The sequence below is a fragment of the Cuculus canorus genome, chromosome 3 (genome assembly GCF_017976375.1).
Source record: "Cuculus canorus isolate bCucCan1 chromosome 3, bCucCan1.pri, whole genome shotgun sequence".
NCBI lineage: Eukaryota > Metazoa > Chordata > Aves > Cuculiformes > Cuculidae > Cuculus > Cuculus canorus.
In genome coordinates, this window is record NC_071403.1 from 65,352,116 (window position 1) to 65,373,380 (window position 21,265).

The following is a 21,265-nucleotide window of genomic DNA, read 5'->3' on the forward strand; positions in this document are numbered from 1 at the left end:
AGATACTGAAAAGCTGAAAAATGTGGAAAAGAATCACAAAGTTTATTTTAAGGCTTGAAGGAACGAGTTGCAGTAGGTGGCAGAAAATTCAGTCTGCTTTAATTAACAAGACTAAAAAATGGAGAAACAATTTGGTTAAAAAAGCCCCTAGTAGGAGAATATACCAACCATTACTCTAAATCACGGAAGACATTCCAACAACTGCTGAATGGAAGCTGAAGCCACACAAATTCAAATGGGAGGCTTTAATTTTAACAATGTGAGCAATTAACCTTTGCAACAAACATGATGGATTCTCCATCTCTTAGTGTCTGCAGATTAAAACAGACCTTTCTGCAAGTTATGCTTTAGAACAAAGTTGTTGGGCTCATTATAGAGATAAATGGCTGATATTTAATGATCTGTGACATAAAGGAGGGGAAAGTAGAGGATCTCAAGGTCTCTTCTGGATTTAAACTTCATGATTTCATGATGCTGCCATGGTTTATTTCACAATAAGATGAGGAAAAATGCAGAGGAGCCTCCTCAGGCTCTTTTCAAGTCAATCAGCCTGCTAAGATCGTGCTGACAGTGTCACTGGACCAAATCCTTTACAAGAAGGGGAACCTTGGGTCCTTTACAATTTTGCCAGCCTGCCAGAATCACGCTAATAGTGATAGATCCCTCATATCCCTTGTATTGCACCCATAGTGTCACAGAGACAAATTCCTCAAAGTAAGGGGACAGCTTTGAGTCATTTACAACTTGTCCTGCTCACTGGGACCACATCAAGAAATTAAATTTTCTGGAAACATATATGTGCACACAAACAGAGTTTATTATAACAATTTATGACAGGATTTGGAGGCTGCTAGTGATAAGATACTGCTTGCAAAAATACATTAAACACAATATACAGTCAAACACCCAAGCATCGTTAGGAGCAATATGCCAGTAAGGAATATGTAGTTTAAAAACACAATATAGAAACATATTGGTAGCTAGCATGACGCTAGAATATAGTATATGTTAACACAATTTGTGTACGCAGTTAAGGAGGAGGACAGGGTCGAGTTCATCAGCTGATTCCAGAGAAGTATTGATGGAGGGTCTTCCCAAAGATTTCCCTTTTTAGTTTAATTTTTATAATAATTTGTACCTTTGGACAGAGTTTTGGGTGGAGCTTCAGTGACTTTAGTCATACCTTCTTCATTTACTGATTAGTGCAAAATTGTTCTCACTTCATGTTCCAAAAATTAACCTCACATTCCCAGTGGGAGTGGTTATGGGAAGGATTTGCCTCAGAGGCAGGAAGGAGGTGTGTAGCCTTTGGCATAGAGGTACGTTTTGGTATTATAATGACATGATGAGCAAAGTTCAGATAAAGTGCAAGTTTACATCCATGTTGCTTAGAGAGCAGCTGCGATTTGTTTTTCTTGGTAGGGACTATGCAGCCTGGAGAAGAGAAGGCTCAGAGGAGGTATTATAGTGACCTTACAGTACCTGAAGGGGGCCTAAAGGAAAGGTGGAGAAGGGCTATTCATAAAGGCTTGTGGGGGTAGGACCAGGGGGAATGGGTATAAAGTGGAGAGGGGCATATTTAGAATAGACATTACGAAGAATTTCTTCACTGTGAGAGTGGTGAGGCACTGGCACAGGTTGCCCAGGGAAGTTGCGGATGCTCCGTCCCTGGAGGTGTTCAAGGCCAGGCTGGATGGGTCCTTGGGGAGCCTGATCTAGAGGGATGTGTCTCTGCCCGTGGCAGGGGGATTGGAACTAAATGATCTTTAAGGTCCCTTCCAACCCTAACTATTCTATGATTCTATGATTCTATGATTCTATGATCTTCTTGGATCTATGTACATAATGCCCATTACTGATAATGGAACCTGGGTGCACTGTCATACCAGCGCCCTGGCATTCCATTACAGTTGAGTCAGAACGTACTGTTTTGGTCAGGACAGGGCTCTCTCAGTGGCAACTGCATTCCTGTCCTAGGAGCAGCCTGCTGCAAGCCTCAGATGTATTTCTTCACTGAACTTCAACCCTGCTTTATACCCAGCCTGACGGGGGGGATTTAGAAAAACTTTGGTGTCCTTGCTTCTCCCCACATTTCATTGTTTTCACACAGATGCCTCTGTTAAGTTTAGGAGCATGTACACTAGTTAGAGTCAAATGGGATATTTTGGCCTGCCTGTTGCCATCAAATTTTCTCAAACAAAACTTAATAATCTGCTTAATAAAGCAGTAACATGTCCACTAGTATAAAAATGAAAATAATCTAAGATGATGCAAGTTACCTTGGTGGGGGGAATAGAAAGCAGGGAAAACGTATTTTTCATGATTTCTTCATTAACTCCTTTTTTTCTTTTCAATGGCAGAAGTTACCAGCCTGTAGTCATTATCACTGATGTGCTTCTCCATAGCACTTTAGAATTTTGTGGTTGTGCTAATGAATGTGAATTAATGACTTCACTAACTGGAAGGTCACTGAATAAGTACAAATGCATGTATGTTGAAGCATAGCTAATGCCATGTACAGTGTTGTTCACCTTCAATTACAGTTCAGTTACATTTATTGTGCTAATAATATTCATGTAAATGTGCAGCGGATATGGGAGCAGAGTGGTGAAAGGAAAGTTGCTAGAATTTAATGTCCTCATAGTGTAGTGACAGAAAAGGGACTGCAGATATTACACAAGTAAAATGTGGACACTAACTTATAAGAATAACTAATACTTTAAAGGAACTAATTTGGGGTTGGGCTACTTTTGTTTTACAGGTAGATTTCAACAACCTGATAAGGTTACCAAGAAAGAAAGAATGGCAGAGCCACAGCAGGAAAACAGTTCTTCTGACTTCATAGCAGAACACGCTCTCTCACATTACAGCATCAAAAGATGGTAAGCCTTTCCAGTTTGCAAAATGTTATCAAGCATGAGGAGTCAGATTTAGTAAAGGATTGTAGGAACTCAAAGTTGATCATCTGAGGTGTAGTGTTGTATCCAGAACCCCGAGTAAGATAACTAACTTCCATATGAAGAGAATCTACGACCATATCATGATCCAAAGTAATAAGTAATTACCATATTAATATATCAGATACTGATATACTGGTACATATGGCCTTTTTTTTTTTTTTCTTCAAACTGTGACTGTTTAGACAACAGAAGACATACTAATAATCACAGGTGCAAATTGCAAAACTCCTTTCTCAAGCACCTTGTTTTCCAGGAAAATGTGTCCTTCTTCTTAATTCACTGCACTGAGTAGGTCTTTGAAGCTGGCTTTTTTACATCATTCCTTTCCAAAGAATGAATGGAGATTAATTCTTTAGAAAATTCCTCACAAAAAATAAATTCACTTTTCTACCACTCCAGTAGGATACCCTACAGTTCCAGTGTTCTTTAAAGAATTTAAGGTACAGTGGGATAGAAAGACAACACAAATATAAACACAAGAACTACTGCTCTTGCAGGGCAAAAATTCTGTCTGATCTCGAGTCACTGGGTAACATATAAAACAATTTTGATTAGTTAGTGAGAGTTCTGGGCTGCCACTTTCAAAAGAAAATGATAGCTGCAATCTTGCTTTCCGAATAGTCCCATCCTACTTTTGTTTAAGTATGTCCCAAGGACAAAAATCAGAAAGGTCCTTGTGTTGTTGTGGTATAAGACTATTCTGACCTTAAGATCCTGACTGAACGTAGGTGTAAGTTAAATCCAAACCTTTTTCTAAACAGTAACCATTTGAGACATAAAGCTGAGCTTTGGCCAGGCACAGGTTAAGAGCCAACACTTAATCTCTGGGCCAATTATTTGTGTTAGGAGAAAGACTAACTTGACTAGAAGTTGAGTTAGAGAAGTAATGGGAGTTTGAATGGCTGTAAGAGCTTAAGGGAGAAGAAATTGGACAGCTAAAAATAACTAATACTCTGCCACTCCATTGATGGGTTTCTTGCAATCTCAATTATAATGATTTATGCAATTAAAATATTTTTTCCTGCAGGATACTTGGATTTCTAGGTTAGAAGTCCAAATAGGGATTTTGAATACAATAAAGAGGACAATAAGGCAGATATTCAAGAAATGGAGAGAGATTTACATTAGGTATTAATCTCAAGAACTAGCTGTTAAAAAGTCCTTTTCTAGTTCTCTTTGGATTAGATTGGATGTCTTTGGCCTCTCTGTACTATGTGAACAGTAATTTATAACTTAACATCCTTGGTAAAATTCTATTATTGCTACTGTAAAACTAGGCATCCCCACCTAGATTGAGTTCCCTGGACAAGCCTTGGATCAGTAGCACCTGCTTGAGTATCATCAGGATGGTCTCAGTTCTCCTGTCACACAGCAAATATAAACGGAGAACCAAGTCTAAAAGTTAGGATAAACTTGCAATCGCTAGTCTTAAAGGTGTATTCTTACTGAACAATGTGATCTCATATTGCTAAAGAAAAGCTAGCTATAGCAGAATTGCACCCTGATGAAATCCTTGTCTGTCTCTGGAAGTTTGAAAGTTCACGTCTGTTCAACCAGCAATTGCACGAGACACCATGAAATATTGTAAAGAATCGAGGTGAAGTTTTCCTTTTCCCAATGCAAGTGGCCATTGTTGTGTGAAAGGATAAACTTTATCCCAGGACAGGTTCAGTTCAGCAAATCAGAATTGAAAAGGAAGAAAGAAGAGGTGAGAATTTTTCACCTATTCTTTTTTTCTATGTTTCCATCACATATTGCAAAGGAGGTAGTTTTGAAAAGACAGAATATTAAGACTAAGAGGGGGTATTTTGTGTTTGGGGTTTTTTTTTTGTTGTTGTTGTTTTTATTCCAAAACGTATTAGTGAATAGAATGTGAGGAGCTGGAACTTGCATGCTATTGATATTGAAGAAGAAATGAAACAGGAGATAGGGTGATAAGGAAGGAAGCTGTACCTCACTAGTTTTTGACTCCATGCATATTGTTTTTCCCACACAGGTGAAACAAAGTATGCTAAGTTCTATATAACCACACAGACACTTTTTGGTCCGGAAGTCAAGATTAAGGCCTTTTTCAGGAAGATTAGCAATAATCCTGATGCAAGGACAGAATGGCGTGAGGTAAGGATTACTTAAGGTTTATTAAATAGAAACAACTAATTGGAATCTTAGAAGGTAACAATATTAGACTGTTAATTATGTGTTCATGAGTCTGTTGGTCATGAATTCCATGGTATAATGGGAGATTTTCATGTTGTTATTTATCTTAGCCCATTCATTTCCTAAAAAAAGAAAATAAATAAACAAATTTGGAAAGCAGATATGCCTCTGAAGCTAGAAAATTAGATAAAAGGTATTGTGTTTTTTATCTAGACAAAAGCTAAATTGAAGAATTGCCTAGAGAACTTTGCTTGTTGCTATGTTGTCCCATTCAAGGAGTGATGTTTAATTTTAATAAGTTCAGAAAGAAAGGAACTTCATGTTTAGTTGGATAGTAAACAATTTACAAACTTGCATGGGCTTATTTGTTAATTAAATGCAAATTTCCAGGGAGGACATTTGAAAATAGGCAGGTAAAAACTGTCTTTGGAATTTCTTCTGTGAAGTTTTAGTGGTAATAGACATTCTGGTATGTGTCTTGAGGACTCATGTAGTTTGTATTATTATAAAATTTAGTTCTTTCTAGCTTGCATTATTCCACACCCTGTGCTTTATAATTTTAATTTAAGTAAGAAAAATTCAGTGCTCCTAGTGCCAGCACCTGGAATGTGAAGCTTGAGCACCAGAAGATCAGTATTTAGTGTAAGTGGCAGTTGTAAATAGAAAATAATCCCTAGAGACATCCCTAACCTATTTCACCAGAGTGAAGTCCAGTTCTTTCAGGCCATTGTATCAGTGAAAGATGAAGTACAAAAGAGCATTGCTGAGCCCTGCCTTTCCCCCCTTTCTCTTGTGGGTAAACAGGTGGGTATTTTGCAAATGACAGCGTGATTTCTACAAGCCTTTTGCTAAGAGATTCTCTGTACTGGATTTTCTGCTGAGTATCTCTGGCTAATTTTAGACTATTTATAAATATATCATGCAAAACAGCTTAACACATGCTAAAGACCATGCTGCTATTTCTTGCAAATTCTTAAGACCAAGATTTGCTCATAGTGTGCTGGTTACAAAATTACTCCATTAATTTCAGCAAGAAAAAATATTTCTTATTCCAAATACGTATGATTTTTCTCTTTCCACTCTTTCCAGCTGAGAGGCATCTGTCCTTATAAAAGCACACCATTGGAGGTTTGATAAGACCTGACAAGGCAGCAGTATCTGCACTATGGAGCCTAAGTATGTTCAGGTTTTCTCCTGAACTGCTTCACTGGTATGCATTGTCCTCAGGCTTCCTGAGAAAATTCAAAATCTCTTATGACTACAGTATACAATTTGTGCTCTGAGGATAAGCCTATCTTCATCTAAACCATCAGAAAAGTCTCCCCTCTTCTTTCCTCTTTCCCTTCTCTTTCCTGTTTCCTCTTCCCTTTTTCATGAGGATAAATATTCCCTTTACTTTAAATGTGAAGCATTAAAAGCATGTCAGCATTTTAGTAGAGAGTTTTTTAACAGAGAATTCTCTGTGTATTACTTCATTCTGTAGATAGGTGAGATGTAATCCATTTTTCTGTCTTTAATGGTAGTAATTAGCAAATCTTTGTGTAAGAATGAGGCAACTGTGAAAGATCTGTTTTTCTCTCCTTCTGGCTGCATATAGCTTAAGGATTTTTCAGAGTTGCAACTGCACTCTGTGTTTAGTGTCCCTTGATGGGTTTTTAATTTATCCATTTGGAAATTATTTCTGAACCCACCTAAAAAGGATACTTGCATAGTATCCACAATTTACACCTTTTGTGAAGAAGTACTTTGTCTTGTTTCTTTTAAACACAGTGCCTTTTTTCTTTTCATTTATGAGAAAATATGAACTCTATAGAAGTACCTTTTATTATTTCCCACAGAGAGCATTTCAAGCACCTGTTAAATAAAGATGATGGATTTTTACATTGTTAGAACCAATTTGTATCAAATGCATCCTTGCTCATGTTTTAATACAAGATTTGGGGTTTATTTTCTACCTGAAGACAGAATTGTGCAGATGGGACATAAATTACAATGCACAGTGACTTCCTTGTGATAACATGTATGGCAAGTCTTTACTGGACTTGAAGCTGTAAGGCATGGTGTTAACAGGTGGCATAAGCTACCAATTCCTTAGCATATTTCCATTTTACACTACACTGGAACATCATGTTGTTATTTCAAACCTTGAAGATACTCAACCCCCGTTCTTTACACATTATCAACAATTTATATCAAGGAATTTTATAATACCATCCTAAAAGCAGTTTATTCAATCCTTTCAATTTAACAAGCTCCTATATGGGAACATTTCTGGTTAATACATTTATTAACTTCATTTCTACTTACAATGCCACATTCCTCACAAGCTTTGCTTATGTCAGGCATTAAAGGTTTTCTTCAAAGAGGGTGTGAGGGAAATCTGTGAAGTAGCCAGCTGCAGAGGACATCAAAAGTCATGTAACTGCCTTCTGGTCAATTTGTCCACAAGCCCTCTTTTTCAGATAGAACTTTTGGCCGCATCCATTTCCTCTGTTATTAAATTCTACTTGTGAGAGGTAAATTTGAAATCTTTTATCTTCACATGTCTCCTACTTGCATATCACCCTTCTTCTTTGCTTCCCCTTTCAACTTGATAGGATACTTAAAGGCAAAGTCCTGGCTTTGCTCAGCACTCCTTTGAAGCTCTCTAAAAATAGGAAACAGAGAGAAGGATGTGGGCATTGAAGATTCCACCATGGTGTACGTGCAGGACAGTACGGCTGATGTCCTTGCACTCAAACACCACAGAACAGATTAGGGAAAGTGTTGTATGTATTGAATTATTTAAATGTGTGAAAAGGTCAGGGAGTAGAAGAATCACCTATAGTAAAGAATTTTTTATCTTTATAAATGGAGAGTAAACAACTCAACAAGGAAGGAGCCAAAGTATTGGTAACATCTTTGGAATCAAGTCAATGGGAAGGGCCATATCAGTTAATAACATGGGGCCGAGGATATGCCTGTGTTTCCACAGGTCAAGGATCCAAGTGGGTGCCTGCACCATGCGTTTGACCATATTTGAACAGAGAGATAATCATGATGAAGATGATGGTGATGATGGCAGTGATGATAACATGGACAGCAGTAATGCTGGGGATAGGTAAAGGTCTGGTTCCCCCATCAACAACAGCCATATTTGGGTGTCTTTAGTGAAAACTTTGAATCACACAAGTCTTGTGTGTCAATGGCTCGGCCAGAACAGCCATTTCATATTTGTCTGGTAGCACTCCCCCTTGATGACATGTTGGGAGCTATTAAAGGATGGGATCCCACAGTTTGTCAAGCTGATGCCAACATGACAGAAAGATGTTTGAAGGACATAGGGAACAACACATATCAGCTACTGGAATCAAAGATGGAGCCACAGGAACTGGAGATCTTAGGATGGGTAAAAATGGATTATTGTATGAATTTTAATTGTAGGTCATATACAGGAGTCAATACAGTTGTCAGTCATTTAATTATGTTGATGCAGAAAATAATGTTTATAAAAATGAAAGTTTATGGTGTAATGAGAGTTTGTTAACATTCCCCTGGGATATGAAGGCTAGGTAGCTCCCACCTGGGGTGGTTTTTGTATATGGTGATTGAGCTTGGACAGGTTTACCATCAAGCATTATGGGAGGTCCATGTGCCTTAGCGCTATTAGCCATGCTTACGCCTAATACATCAATGATATTTATTCACATTGTTTTGAGCCATCAGAGGAAAAGGTGATCTTTACATGCATTTACCAGTGACTGCGATGACAATATACAGCTGTGGAACTGCGGAGAAACATTTGCAGCAAGCCTGTTGCTTCCAGGAGCAGCAGCAGCAAAGGCGCTAACTCAGTTAAACAGGATGGTATGTTGGCTGGGTAAGCAGACAAACACAACATCAGAGATTTTAACAAAACTGGCAAATGGCATCGATTGTGCAAGACATGCAATGCTACAAAACTGTGCTGAAATTGACTTTTTCAATCACCACAGAAGGGCATTTCTGGATTTGCTGGTACATGATGTACAAGCTAACTTCTTTAAATGGCCAGCTACCATCAGACATGTTGAAATATTGCATTATTACAACACTAGCCAAATTCTTGCACTATTCAAATTCTCTAGCCTATTTCAAACTTCTTACTCCTCTTTGTATGGAATTTGAGAGAGGTGACATAATCTCTTGTGTAGATGTGGCAAGTAGACACATGTCCTATACAGAATCAGATGTGCCTTATGGATATGAAGCAGGGAACAGTTGAGATAAGTACTTCTCAATCCATGATGACTGTCAGACTGACAGTCCTTTACTTAGGGAAGCAGAACAGTAGCAAAATATGTTCAGGCTCATTCATTTACAAGAGAACTGAAGGAAGCTTTATTTGTTTACTGGAGCAAGCGTCTCTTACTCCAAAACCTTACTTGAGTTTCTAATCCAATAAGACTAATTACGTGGGTTACATGATTACACAAGCAAGTACAGTATGGGGTCTAGTAAAAGAGGTCAACCCTCTTCAGCTTCCTTATGAAATCTGTTGAGATTTGCCTGCAACATAATTCCCCAGAACTCTTCCTATGAGGATTCCTTAAATTTTGCCAACTGTGAGCTGACTGATCACAGCATTTTAAAAAGCCCTGTGTATAGACTTTCTTGAATAAAGCATGCATTTCATGTAGAAGATGAATATCAGTTATACTATATCAACTGCCATCAAAAATGAGGATTCAAAAAAAAATCCTCATTGAAGTGTTAATGTGCTTTTTCAGTTATTTTCTTTTGTGCAGAGAAATATTTAACATAAAATAAATGGAAATTCATCCATGATTGAAATGGTAGTTCAGCTATGAAATAGACAAAGATCAGACTATTTGAATCAGCTTCAGTCTGATATTGATTTCTTTACCTTAACTTGGCCTTATCCAGCACAGTTTGAAATATAATACTGCATTGAAAAGCTGCGGTGAGTTTTTCACTTTTGGGTTTGAGGTTTTTTTCTGCTTAAAGGGAAATCTGATTATATGTGTTATGAGCTATCTATACACTATGGAACATAAATATAAGCTTCTATCGGGAGAGAAGGATAAGATTTGTTTCACAGGTAGGCTGGGTGTAGGGAAATAGGTAAAAAATGAATTAAGAAAACTGCTGATTCCTGGAGTTCTTCAGATACAGTTTACACTGAAACAGAATAATCATTGTATTGATCACCTGTTGTCTAAGCCCAATTTACATCAACCCTAACCTCAGCAACAGCTTTTGATCTACTGTAATTATAGTGACATCCTATCTGTAATGACAGGAACAGGTATTTCCAGGCTTATTTGAATGGATTCTAATAAAATAAAATGGGATTAGTTGGTATCCTACATATTATGTGGTGGTGGTCTTTTTAAATTTTTTTAGTTACTAATCAGGAATGAAGTCAGTGTTCTGTGTTCTTTGGACTGCACCACAGGCTTCTAAGTGTAGCTGCACTACAGCTCCTCATCTATCTCGCCTCTTGACTTTCAAAGATATATATATTTACTGAGTGACGACGATTACAAATCTTTGGGTTTTGTTTCCACCCATGTCTGTAGCTCTTCCTCTTTTTCATTTTCTTTTCCTGCTTTTTGCATCCTTCTTAGCCTTTTCTTTTCCTTTAAGTGAAACTCTAGTTTTTCTGACAGGAAAAAAAAAGTAGCAAATCTGCTCCTTTGCATGTTGAGAACTATTGAAATTGGCCTGTTAAGACTGGGAAGTATTCTGGGTATTCTAGCTGAGACCAGCTGATTGAAAGAGATGGTGAAAGAGACAGATATGCTTCCCTTGCCTGATACATTCATTCTTATTGTGCTCACTAACCTATTAGTTATACTAGATAAATTACATCTACAAACTGCAACTCTGGTATATCATTAATTACCCCCTGTGAATGATGTAAATAGCCTTAATCTTCCTTCAGCTTCTTTTCTGTCACTTAATTTTTCAATGTTTCTTTGATAACAGTTACTTTCTGTAACAACTTAAATAGCCGTCTTGGTTTCTGATGTCTGTGCTCCAGTTTTCTAGTGAACATTTTCTAAAAGGACTGGATTTCATCCTTGTTCTTCGGAGTTCCCCTGCTGCTTTTGGCACTGCTGAGCCTGCCGTCAGTCTTGAGAGTCAACAAAGAGGGATGTCACTTTGTTCATTTGATATTTCTATTTTGTCATCTCTGTCTCTCATCTGTCCCCTCTGCCAAAACTCTAGCCCTGACCCTTTGTTCCTCTCTTCCTACTCTCACATATCTATTTTTTTCAAATTTACCTCTCCTTATCTGGGCTCTCTTTAGCTTGAGAAAATCTTCCAGATATATTTCCATGACCTGAAAGATCACGGCCTTGTGTGAGTGTTCCTATTTCTTTATCTTCCTAATGCTTCTCTTTTTCAAGTACTTCCATGTTCAAGGGTTTCCTGAGTTTCCAATAGTCTCCACAACAATATATTCATACTCAAAGGACAATTTTTTATTTTAAAAAAAAAACAACAAAAAATTAAATTAACTTTAAATCTTCTCTTTAGTTAAATTAGGATCTACCATTGGTTGTTTACTGGCTTAAAAATTTGAAAGACCTATGTTGGACAGACAGTGTGATTTATCAATGACTTGGGAAACTGCCTTCTGCATCTGTTTCCCAATTTTTTTAGTGGCAAACCTCTGAAATAATTGCATTTTGCTTCATTGTTTATACCCTTCATCAGCCTCTAGTAGATATTATGGGGTGAGGCTTGTTGGGGTTCCCTCTCTCCATGTTGGAGTCAGCAGAAGGCATCTATGCAGTGTTCTGCCTGCTGGGAAAAAGCAAAAAAATCAGAATAAGATACAGCATCATCTCATGTCTACAGGAAGCATGACAGGACACATCTGAGTGTCTCACTGAGAACTTCCACCTCTGTTGGCTTTAAGGCAGCTACTGGCTTAGCCCAGACACTGCATCCAGCATCTTGTCAGGACTCAAGAGTGATCTGATACCAGGTCAGTCTACCTATCATTAAACAAAAATTCCTCCAACGAAAATCTTAGTCCCCAGAAAGCTGAAGAGTCTGTTCTTCACTGCCTGGTAAATGGAAACATACTCTTAAGAAAGTAAAATGTCAGTCCCATTTTCAATAAGGGTAAGAGAAAGGACCCATGGAAGTTCAAGACAATTAGCTTCCCCTTGATTCTTGGTGGAGAGGATGGAGCGACTAATTCTAGAAATCATTTCCACACACGTGTAGGACAAGAAGGTGATCAGGAGTCGTCAGCTTGGATTTACAAAGGGATAATTATAGGAATCATGTTCAACCAACCTGATAGGATTCCACAGTAAAGTGACTAGCATGGTGGGTAAGGGAAGAACAGTTACTAATGTTTTTTGTGTTGTCCCCCATCACATACCCATGGACACCTGGACAACGTATGCATTAAATAAGTGGGCAGAGGGGTGGAAAGGCTGAACCCCATGTGATACAAAACCCAGCTGAAGCCAATTCACTAGTGGTGTAAAAGAGTGGTGTGGCTTACAGGAGCCACAGTGAGAATCAGCTGTGAGGTGCTATAACATGAAAAACAGTCTGTAATTATGAATCACAAGTATTGTCACTTTTTGATTCATGCTGGATATCATGAAGATAATATTATTATGACTTTGCAGAAGGAGCATACACCTGGAATTTAGTATATTAAATCCTGTGTCCGATTTGGATACAGGATGGAAAGACAAGGCAATATTACAAGAAATCAGAAAGAGAATGTGAGGGTCTATAACATTAACTGATGATGTAGGATAGAAAATAATTGTGTGCAGGGTAAGGAGGGAGCTGTGAAGTAAAAGATGAAGAGTGATGTTGTGTGAGAATATTTTTTTGAAGATGGACACCTGAATCTTTCACCATGAAGAAGAAAAATGTTAATTCTGTTGTATACCATGAAAGTGTTGAACTAGAAAAAAGTGTAAAGTTTTGTCTTGTGTCCAAAGGGGCATTGTTTTTAGAACTCTTGAAAGAAAGTGAGTGTATATAATATCTGTAATATGAGAAAGGAGATTTAAAAATATTTCTGCATAGATGAATGGAGATGAACTAATTTCCTGAGGATATGACTAACCTGCTCTGTGTACAGAGCTCGAGGTTTGGAGAGTATTTCACGTGAAGTATTTTTCATATCCTGGAACAGAGATGAGCTCCTTACCTGAATATCCTGTCTGGGGATCTCCATCAGGGTCGGTACAAACAGAACACTGCCTCAGGCTTAGGGAGATTGCTGAAAATGAATTTTAATAATGGACTTCATAGTCAATCTTTTTCAGGCAAATGGGAATTTACATATCTTCGTGGGAAAAAGCTTCTGTGTAGGCTATACACTATGGTGCTTTGAATCTCTCAATTTACAAATATAGAGTGATCTGTTTTGCCTGCCTTTTACTGTTTTTTCTTCTAGCTAAGGTGTAGCTGAGGAAGTACAAGTAGGTAAAACTGAAAAAAGAGAAATCAAAGATGTCTATTTACAAACAAGTATTACAAGGCAAGGCTGTACTAACAGCTCTATCAATAAGATGTTTTTGATTCCTGGAAACAATGTATGTGCTGGCTTCTTTCCAAATGCTGAAGAAAGATTGTGCCTTAGTAGTAGATCTCAGTATTTAAAGTCATATAGACATCTGATGGTTAAGGCAAACACTAGGGAACTTATTTGAAGAATAAAAAGTAATAAAAATATCAGATAAATGACTTTATAGATATAAATAGATAAATATTTGACTTTATAGATATAAATGTGTATTCCAGAAGTTAATTTGTTATAAATTACTTGATTTGTTCTATTCTGTTTTGTTTAGGTTTTTGGCTATTTCATAGGAGAAAGTGATGCCATGTCTTCCCAGCTGAAAGAAGAAAACAAGATTTTTCTTGTATCTATCTGAAGGACAATAGATTACTCATGCAGGTGACATATGTCATCTTGTATCCAAAACTATTTTTTTCTTTCATTTCAGGAGTTGCACACTTTTTTGAAAGTGCAGTAATAATGTCTCATGTCTTTTTGCATCTTATTCATACTTCTTCTTGTGTTTCAGAACATGTATTTTATTAAGCTCATTGTATCCAACACTCCACTGGTGCCCTGCCCAATTCTCCATTTTCCCAGATTATTTTCAACTTCTGAATTTGTCTGACTCAGACTATTTATTTATGCAGTTATTCTTTGCCTTTCTGTTTATTTTAAATAATGTAGAAAGAACTAGCACATCTACAATGCATAAATTATATTTAAAAATGCAACATGATTATTTTAATCAAGTATAGGATTATCTATGATATAATACCTTACTGCCTTGGAGTTGGTACAAATATGCGTGTCAGGAAGATAAGATGTTCTTAATGTTATGGTTCTATTAGTTTAGATTTTCTGTGTCTGTAAGATTTTTACATCTACCAACAAGGTAACTGTGACTGAAACAAACTTTTATTATTCCATTAGTCAGTATATATGGGAGACAAGAGAACTGTGAACTAGCATGTAAACTTACCCATAAGGAGAGCTAGATATCTTTTTTACTTAAAGTTAACTTTTTCTATATATGTAGAATATATATATATATTGTTATTTTCAATTATAAACATACTGAACAGTCCACAGAACTTGACAGAAAGTAGAGGTGGCTAATAAGATATATTCTTAACAGAAGTTAGTTTAATAGAAAACAATCTGCATTTCTTTTTTAGAAAAAGTTTCCCTTAATTCAAAATATGCTATTGGAACCAACTTTTGCATGTACAATGGAAACCAGGGAATTATGCCTTTTCTACAGCTACTGAACATAGCTGGAATGGACAGAAACATTTATCAGTTGTTTGCAAAGATGAGTTATTCAATATAGTAACACTGAACAGCTTAAAAGGCTCAAATATTCTGACAGTCTGCATGTCTCTGCTTCACTGTTACTTCACTCGTGTATGGAACTGTATGGAAAAAGGTATCATTTCAAGTACAACTTCAGGCTCGAGACGCTGTTTAAATAGAATTTGCAAATGAGTCTGCTAGATGATTATATTGCCATTTAGAGGTATGCACTTCTAGATGCTATGAGGTACGTCATACATCTGTGCTTATTGACACTTTACTTTTCTACAATTTTAATATAACCAGTTTATTAAAAATTGGCTCAGACAATGAAACAAAGCTTTTAAAAGCACTAATGTTTTCTAGAGATTTCAGCTAATTAGTGCATAATGCTTATGACAGGAGCATGTAAAGCAAGAAAGGACTCCTGTGGATGATTAAGCAACAAAGCAATACTGCAGTTTTGGTAAATGCTGAAATAATTTATTTGAAAGCCTAGTTCTCTGTCCTCCAGAGCATTATCCCTCCTAAGTACCTATGGAAAATAATTTCATCAAGTATAATAATAATGTTAAAAATAGCTCTCTTCCCCACCCCCCACATTCCCATGCTGATTTTAAGTCGAATTGCTGCCTCCTCATAGACCGGACTGATGTCACTCTGACATCAGTGACTGCAGCGTAAAGGATTTTACACCCAGCTGCTAATGCAATGAATTAGAGACCTCAAGTCTCACTTATAAAACTTTATGTTCTGCAAATGACTAAGACATTATGAAAGCAGTTGTTTACTCATTATATGATCTCTGATCTCGGTTGAACCGAGCAAATGAATTTTGACTTCTGTAGAATAGCTCTGATACATCTTGATGCAAGGCAAAGAAAACTCTAGTTCTTTAGCACTGCAGTCATCTGAGTCCTGTTGCTAGAATAATACTTCACATCACAAAGGCAAATATAGAATTGGCTTCTTTTGTGTCAGTCTCCTTCTCTCAAAGACCCAGAAAGAGACCTAGCCTTGAAATCTTAGCTAGTGAATTGTTTTGTCTATTTGGGCTTTACAGCGTATTGGTAAGGGAATGTGAAGATGCTTGCACTGAAGATACTGCTTGGTGGGACTTGTGCTGTGGGCAGAGAGTAGCCAAAATATGAGTTCACAAGCATTACGTTGACAAATAGACAGAGGCTTATTTTTGTATAATTGTTGCATTTTTAAAGCACAGATTATTAAACATATAGTGTTCTTCGATGCACATGTATCCCACAGAAGTCAATGTACATGAATGAATAATGATTGTTCTGATGTAATTAGTGAATCTAATACAATTCAGAATTTAAATGTGCCACTTCTGGGGCATTTGACTTGTAAGAAACATACAAGACGGCGAAGAGATAGGACCATATTCTATTTGTTCACCCTGGAATAAACTGATGTCCAGTGCATCTCTTACACTTTGCAAGAGAAATTATTAGACATTAAGAGCTGTATAATGACAGGCATATATGACATATGGCTAAATATGGGCAGATGCACTGTAAATCTTTGTAAATACTTGATACTATTGGGAGAATTAAAATTATTTAATACAAGTTACTTATTTTCATAAACATTCATAAGCATTCATTTCAGTAAGGTTTGTACTATTACAGCTGAAATTTTTACTCTCTTTTAGCTTTTTCTTTTGAACTAAACTATATCCAAGAAAAAAATTAATCTGTTGTTGTAATGGATGTTGTAATTTAAATTTCCTCTGCTCAGAGTGTTTTTTTCAGAGTTTCATTACATTTCAGATAAAAATATAGGTATATTGTGTCCTTTCATGTGCAACACCTCTGCATGTGAGGTGAGTAACTGAGAACAGAGGTTGAGCCTGGCACCTCTGTAGCTTCACATATGAGCTATTACTGGAGTTATAACTCAGCCGCTAGTGCAGAATATACAGAATTTATGTGGAGATAGTTTAACATATGCACTTAAATAACAAAGAAGGTTATACATTTACAGAGAAAATCTTTATTTAGCTACCCTTTTTTCATTTACTTCAGGATACTGCTTGGATCACCGGATGTGATTTCCTACCCCAACTGAAATTTGTTGTGACTGTAACTAAAATGACAGTCATTGTCTGGGACTATAAATCAGAATGGAGTTCAGAGGTGTGTTGGATCAGGTTAATGTTAAAGAGAAAGCCTGAAAAAGATCAGTCTTTGTTTCCAATGTACATTCACATTCTTTTCGTCTAACAGGATGAAGGCATTAACTTTTGTCTTTGTAGGAACTCAATGAAACAGTGGAATTTGAGATTATTAGATTACTTTAAAAGCTCAGAAGAAAGAGGAAGATTTTGTACTATGTTGCAATGAACCCTCCAAAGAATTAATTTTCTATGTATATCTAATGCATATGTGTACACATGTATAGCTAATGTGCATATGTATATCTCAGAATCCATTACTAATCAAGGCACAGGTTTCCCAAGGACTTTAACCAAGACTCCTTTGAGGTAACTTCCTGGTTTAAAGAAAATATTTCTTCATATCCTACATTTTGTTTATGACTTTCCAAGAGCTAAATCATCTTCATGTTGACAGTGTATGTCCAAGAGGTTAAAGTTTTCTTGAGTGCCTTATTACAAAATATGATTTTTGCAAGGATTTCTGACCCATACCTTAGCTTTTTCATCCTGTTTCTGCAGATTTACTCAGCAATTACAAGTTTGCTGAGAAAACCCGAGAAATTAAAGTAAATGTTTTAGGATAAGATCGAGTGTCAGGATTTTTTTTATTGTTCTCAGTACTAAAAGGCCTCTCCTCAGGCTCAGACAGGTCAATTGAAGTCTTTCTGTGAATCCAATTGGACTCTTGGGAAGGAAGGCTCAAAAATCTATTCTGCAGTGACTGTTTATCAGGTTTTGTCTAGTCAGAACTGAAACTGTCATCTGAGTAAATAGAAGCAGTTCTCTTTCAAGACCACAGGAGTAATGTTATGTCTCTTCAATGTTTCTGTGTTATGTGGACAATATTGAAGCTGTCAATTCCTATGGCATATAAACAGGTACTAGTTTAGGTGGGTAAGGATGCTTTGATTGTCTAACAGATGGAGTCAGACAGTAGAACCAATGAACTGGGTAGTGCAAATGACCCCAAATCCCATTCCCAGGACTTCTCAGCCTAGGAAAATACAACAATGGCTTGCAGCTGTATTCATTCCTACTATCTCAATTCCTGAAAATTCAAACACCTCCGATATAAAGTACACTTGGTACTCCCAGGCTGTATTAATAATTAGGACTCTGATATAATTGAAAGAACAAAGTCAAAACCTGAATGCTAATTTGATTAGATAAGCAAAATATGTTCAGTCAACTTAAGGGCTTGTGTGTGATATCTAATAAACTGTTTACCATTTTTCACAGAATAATTGCTTTATCATCAAAGCAATGGAAAATGGTCTCCTCTGGGTTTGCATGGTGGCTATGTCAGATCACCTGGCTAAGGGTAATATTCCAGTGGGAGATGACAAATGTTATGTTCACCTGCTTACTGTGATCAGTCATCACTTTGGATTGAAGCAATGTAAAGGCAAAACAGAATCACAGCTTCAGGTCTTTACTCCAAAACCTTTAATATGTAAGTTGCTTATGATAATATATTACCAGTCTGGCAATTTGCTTTTAATTTGGGTTTTCCTTGGCCTAAATGGAGGATTAGCATTTGTGTATAAATTAACCCAACCTAACAAAGAAAATGTTTCAAATTGCAATAGGTATGATTTGCTGCTTGTTGTGTGAAGGAAATGCTGCATTTTTTAATAGGAGATCTCACAAGAGATCTTACAATGGAGATTCTGCAGAGTAAAATTCCAGGGAATAACTCACGATTTTTGTTTTCCTGTTTGACATAGGCACACCTTCACTGTGCTCCATTAGATTGAAGCATATACGCTACTAGAGAAGTGACTGGTTCAACCCTAACTTTAGCTCTGCTTGCTTTTGATCTGGAAGAGTGGTTCCATATCTGCTTTGGACATTAAATGCTACCATTAGTTGTGTATAAATTCACTGAAAAAACTCCTGTCCACAAATGGGCATAGTACTGGAGATGCTAATATCCTAATAACGTCTCAATTATATCCCTAGTGTTAAATGCAAGGTACAATATGACTGGGTTGTGGAAGTTAAGTATTTTTTTGACCTAAATTGTTTTGGATCCTGCTCCTCAGACAGCATTCGTTTGTTTTGGATAACATAAAGTGACTAGAGGACAACTTGTAAGTATATGACATATGGACCTTCTTCTTTATAACTGCATGAGATCAGTGCAAGATCTCATTGCAAGATGCCACCCTGTTATATTGAAGTTGTCTTTTGTACAGGCATTGTCAATACGAGGATATAACTTTTTAAATACTTGAACATTTTTCTTTGTTAGATTTTGATATCAGAGAGGACTGTCTATATATGCTCCTTACTCATAACACTTAAAAATAAGTTACATTGTCAGTGTTGCCTGCTTCAACTTCTCAAGGAGTAAATTTTAGTTAGAAAATTGATTGTTTTGTTACATGTATATTATGTATCCATTCATTTAAAAATTATATCTACACAAAAATATATTCCATTGTTTCATTTACAGTTTCAGTTTCACAAGTTTCAGTTCCACAAGCTTAAACCAAGAAAGCAATCCATTCTGAGGACAGTGACATGGATTTACTATGCAGCCAGAAAGGGGTTGTGGCCTCATTATTCGTGCAATACCATTCATATGGTCCATCAAAGCTGTACACGATTCTGAGCCTTACTAGTCCGGGATTTTAAAAGAGTTTATAGCTCAAATAAAAAATAAATGATACAAACACAATTGGATATAAAAATAACAATAACATATAAATAGAACTTTGTCATTCAAATATCTCGGAGCATTGTAAACATTAGATTAGCTAGGCAATTCCTCTGTGAGAAATATCCAGTGATTAATAGATTTTTAAGGTGGGTAGACTTTATTTCTTGTATAACACAAGCCATAAATACTCACCTCGCAATTCTTGCATCAGTCCAAGAACTTTATTTTTTATGACTATTACATGTCTCTTGTGGAAGGGGAAAGTGAAATATGAAATAATTACAGCTTGTCGAAGGTCACATGATATTACAGGACAAAAGCTGAGAAATCCTATTTGACTTTGCTGGGAGTTTTGGAAAAATAGAATTAATTTGAGGAGAAAGTAAAAAAGACTGTGGAGCCAAAAGTACAGTCAGAAGAGTATATGCTACCACCACACTCTGTTATACAGAACATGAACTGCAAATATCTTGATTTTTCATTTAGCATGGACTATAATTGTGTCCCCAGTTCCAATAAATACATGCAGTAGATAAATGAAATTGCATTTAGACAACTGAGAAATTACACAGCTGTTACAATTAATATAATAGCCCTGAAAATAGCTATGGATCAAATTACTTTGAAACACCCATTCCATAAGCAATTGCAGTTGAAATATATGATTTACTAGTGCTAGCAGAATAAATGTTCCCAATTAACTTTGCAGCAAGCAATTGTTATTGTGTTTGAAGAGGCATGGAATGTATCTTATCTCCTATAAGTTTCTTTGTGAATAATGGCTAATGAGCAGTTATAATATTTTCTTGTAAATATCTCTAAAAAGGGAGGTGTGGATGGGATCACTGGCTGCTTCTGTTACAAACATGACTTGGGAAAGGTTTCAATTTGCTGAAACCTCTTATTCATATTGGTGTTAGAAAAGTTTCACTACAGTTTGTTAAAGAGCCAAGACAGTTATATAGAAGTATTACATTTAAGAAATAAAAGAAAAAATATGAGGATTCCTGAGGAAATCTGCCAATCAATTACCTGCATTTTATACCATCAAGAGAATTAAGACTCCTCTGTTAGAGTTCTGGAAAGAAAGATTTTCTCCCTCTAAGTAAGAGAGAGTAAACAGGCTTTTATCTATACCTGCCTACAGAGAACAGCCTCTTTCATTAACCCTTGAAATTTCTGAAGTCTTTTGTCAAATTTACTGTCATCTCCAGTCCTGGTTTTCAATATCCGTGGTTACGCTCTAGCCCAGCTAAATAGACTGCCTACTTGTCTGTATTTGAAAGAAAAAATTTGAACTTGTACTCATTCGGTTCTGTATAGATTAATTACACTGACAGTCACTATTTCTTGGCAGAGATATGTGTTAGCCATGCTGTTGCTGACTCCAAATATCAAGAAAAGATTCACTTATTAGTAGCAATGTATGAAACATTGAGAGAAATGCAGAAGTTGCTCTAAGGATGGGTTTAAAGGGGACG

At 36.6% G+C, this 21,265-nt stretch overlaps 1 protein-coding gene across 1 annotated transcript in view; it reads left to right on the plus strand.

Moving 5' to 3' along the window:
- Positions 1–2,802: 2,802 nt before the first annotated feature.
- The window catches only part of WDR64 (WD repeat domain 64), a 38,194-nt gene continuing 19,731 nt past the window's right edge, over positions 2,803–21,265 (plus strand). The window contains 9 exon segments of the mRNA XM_054062334.1: positions 2,803–2,882; positions 3,988–4,004; positions 4,957–5,078; positions 13,940–14,011; positions 16,989–17,099; positions 18,359–18,551; positions 18,554–18,572; positions 19,082–19,164; positions 19,167–19,212. Of these exon segments, the coding sequence (XP_053918309.1) occupies positions 2,803–2,882; positions 3,988–4,004; positions 4,957–5,078; positions 13,940–14,011; positions 16,989–17,099; positions 18,359–18,551; positions 18,554–18,572; positions 19,082–19,164; positions 19,167–19,212 (743 nt within the window).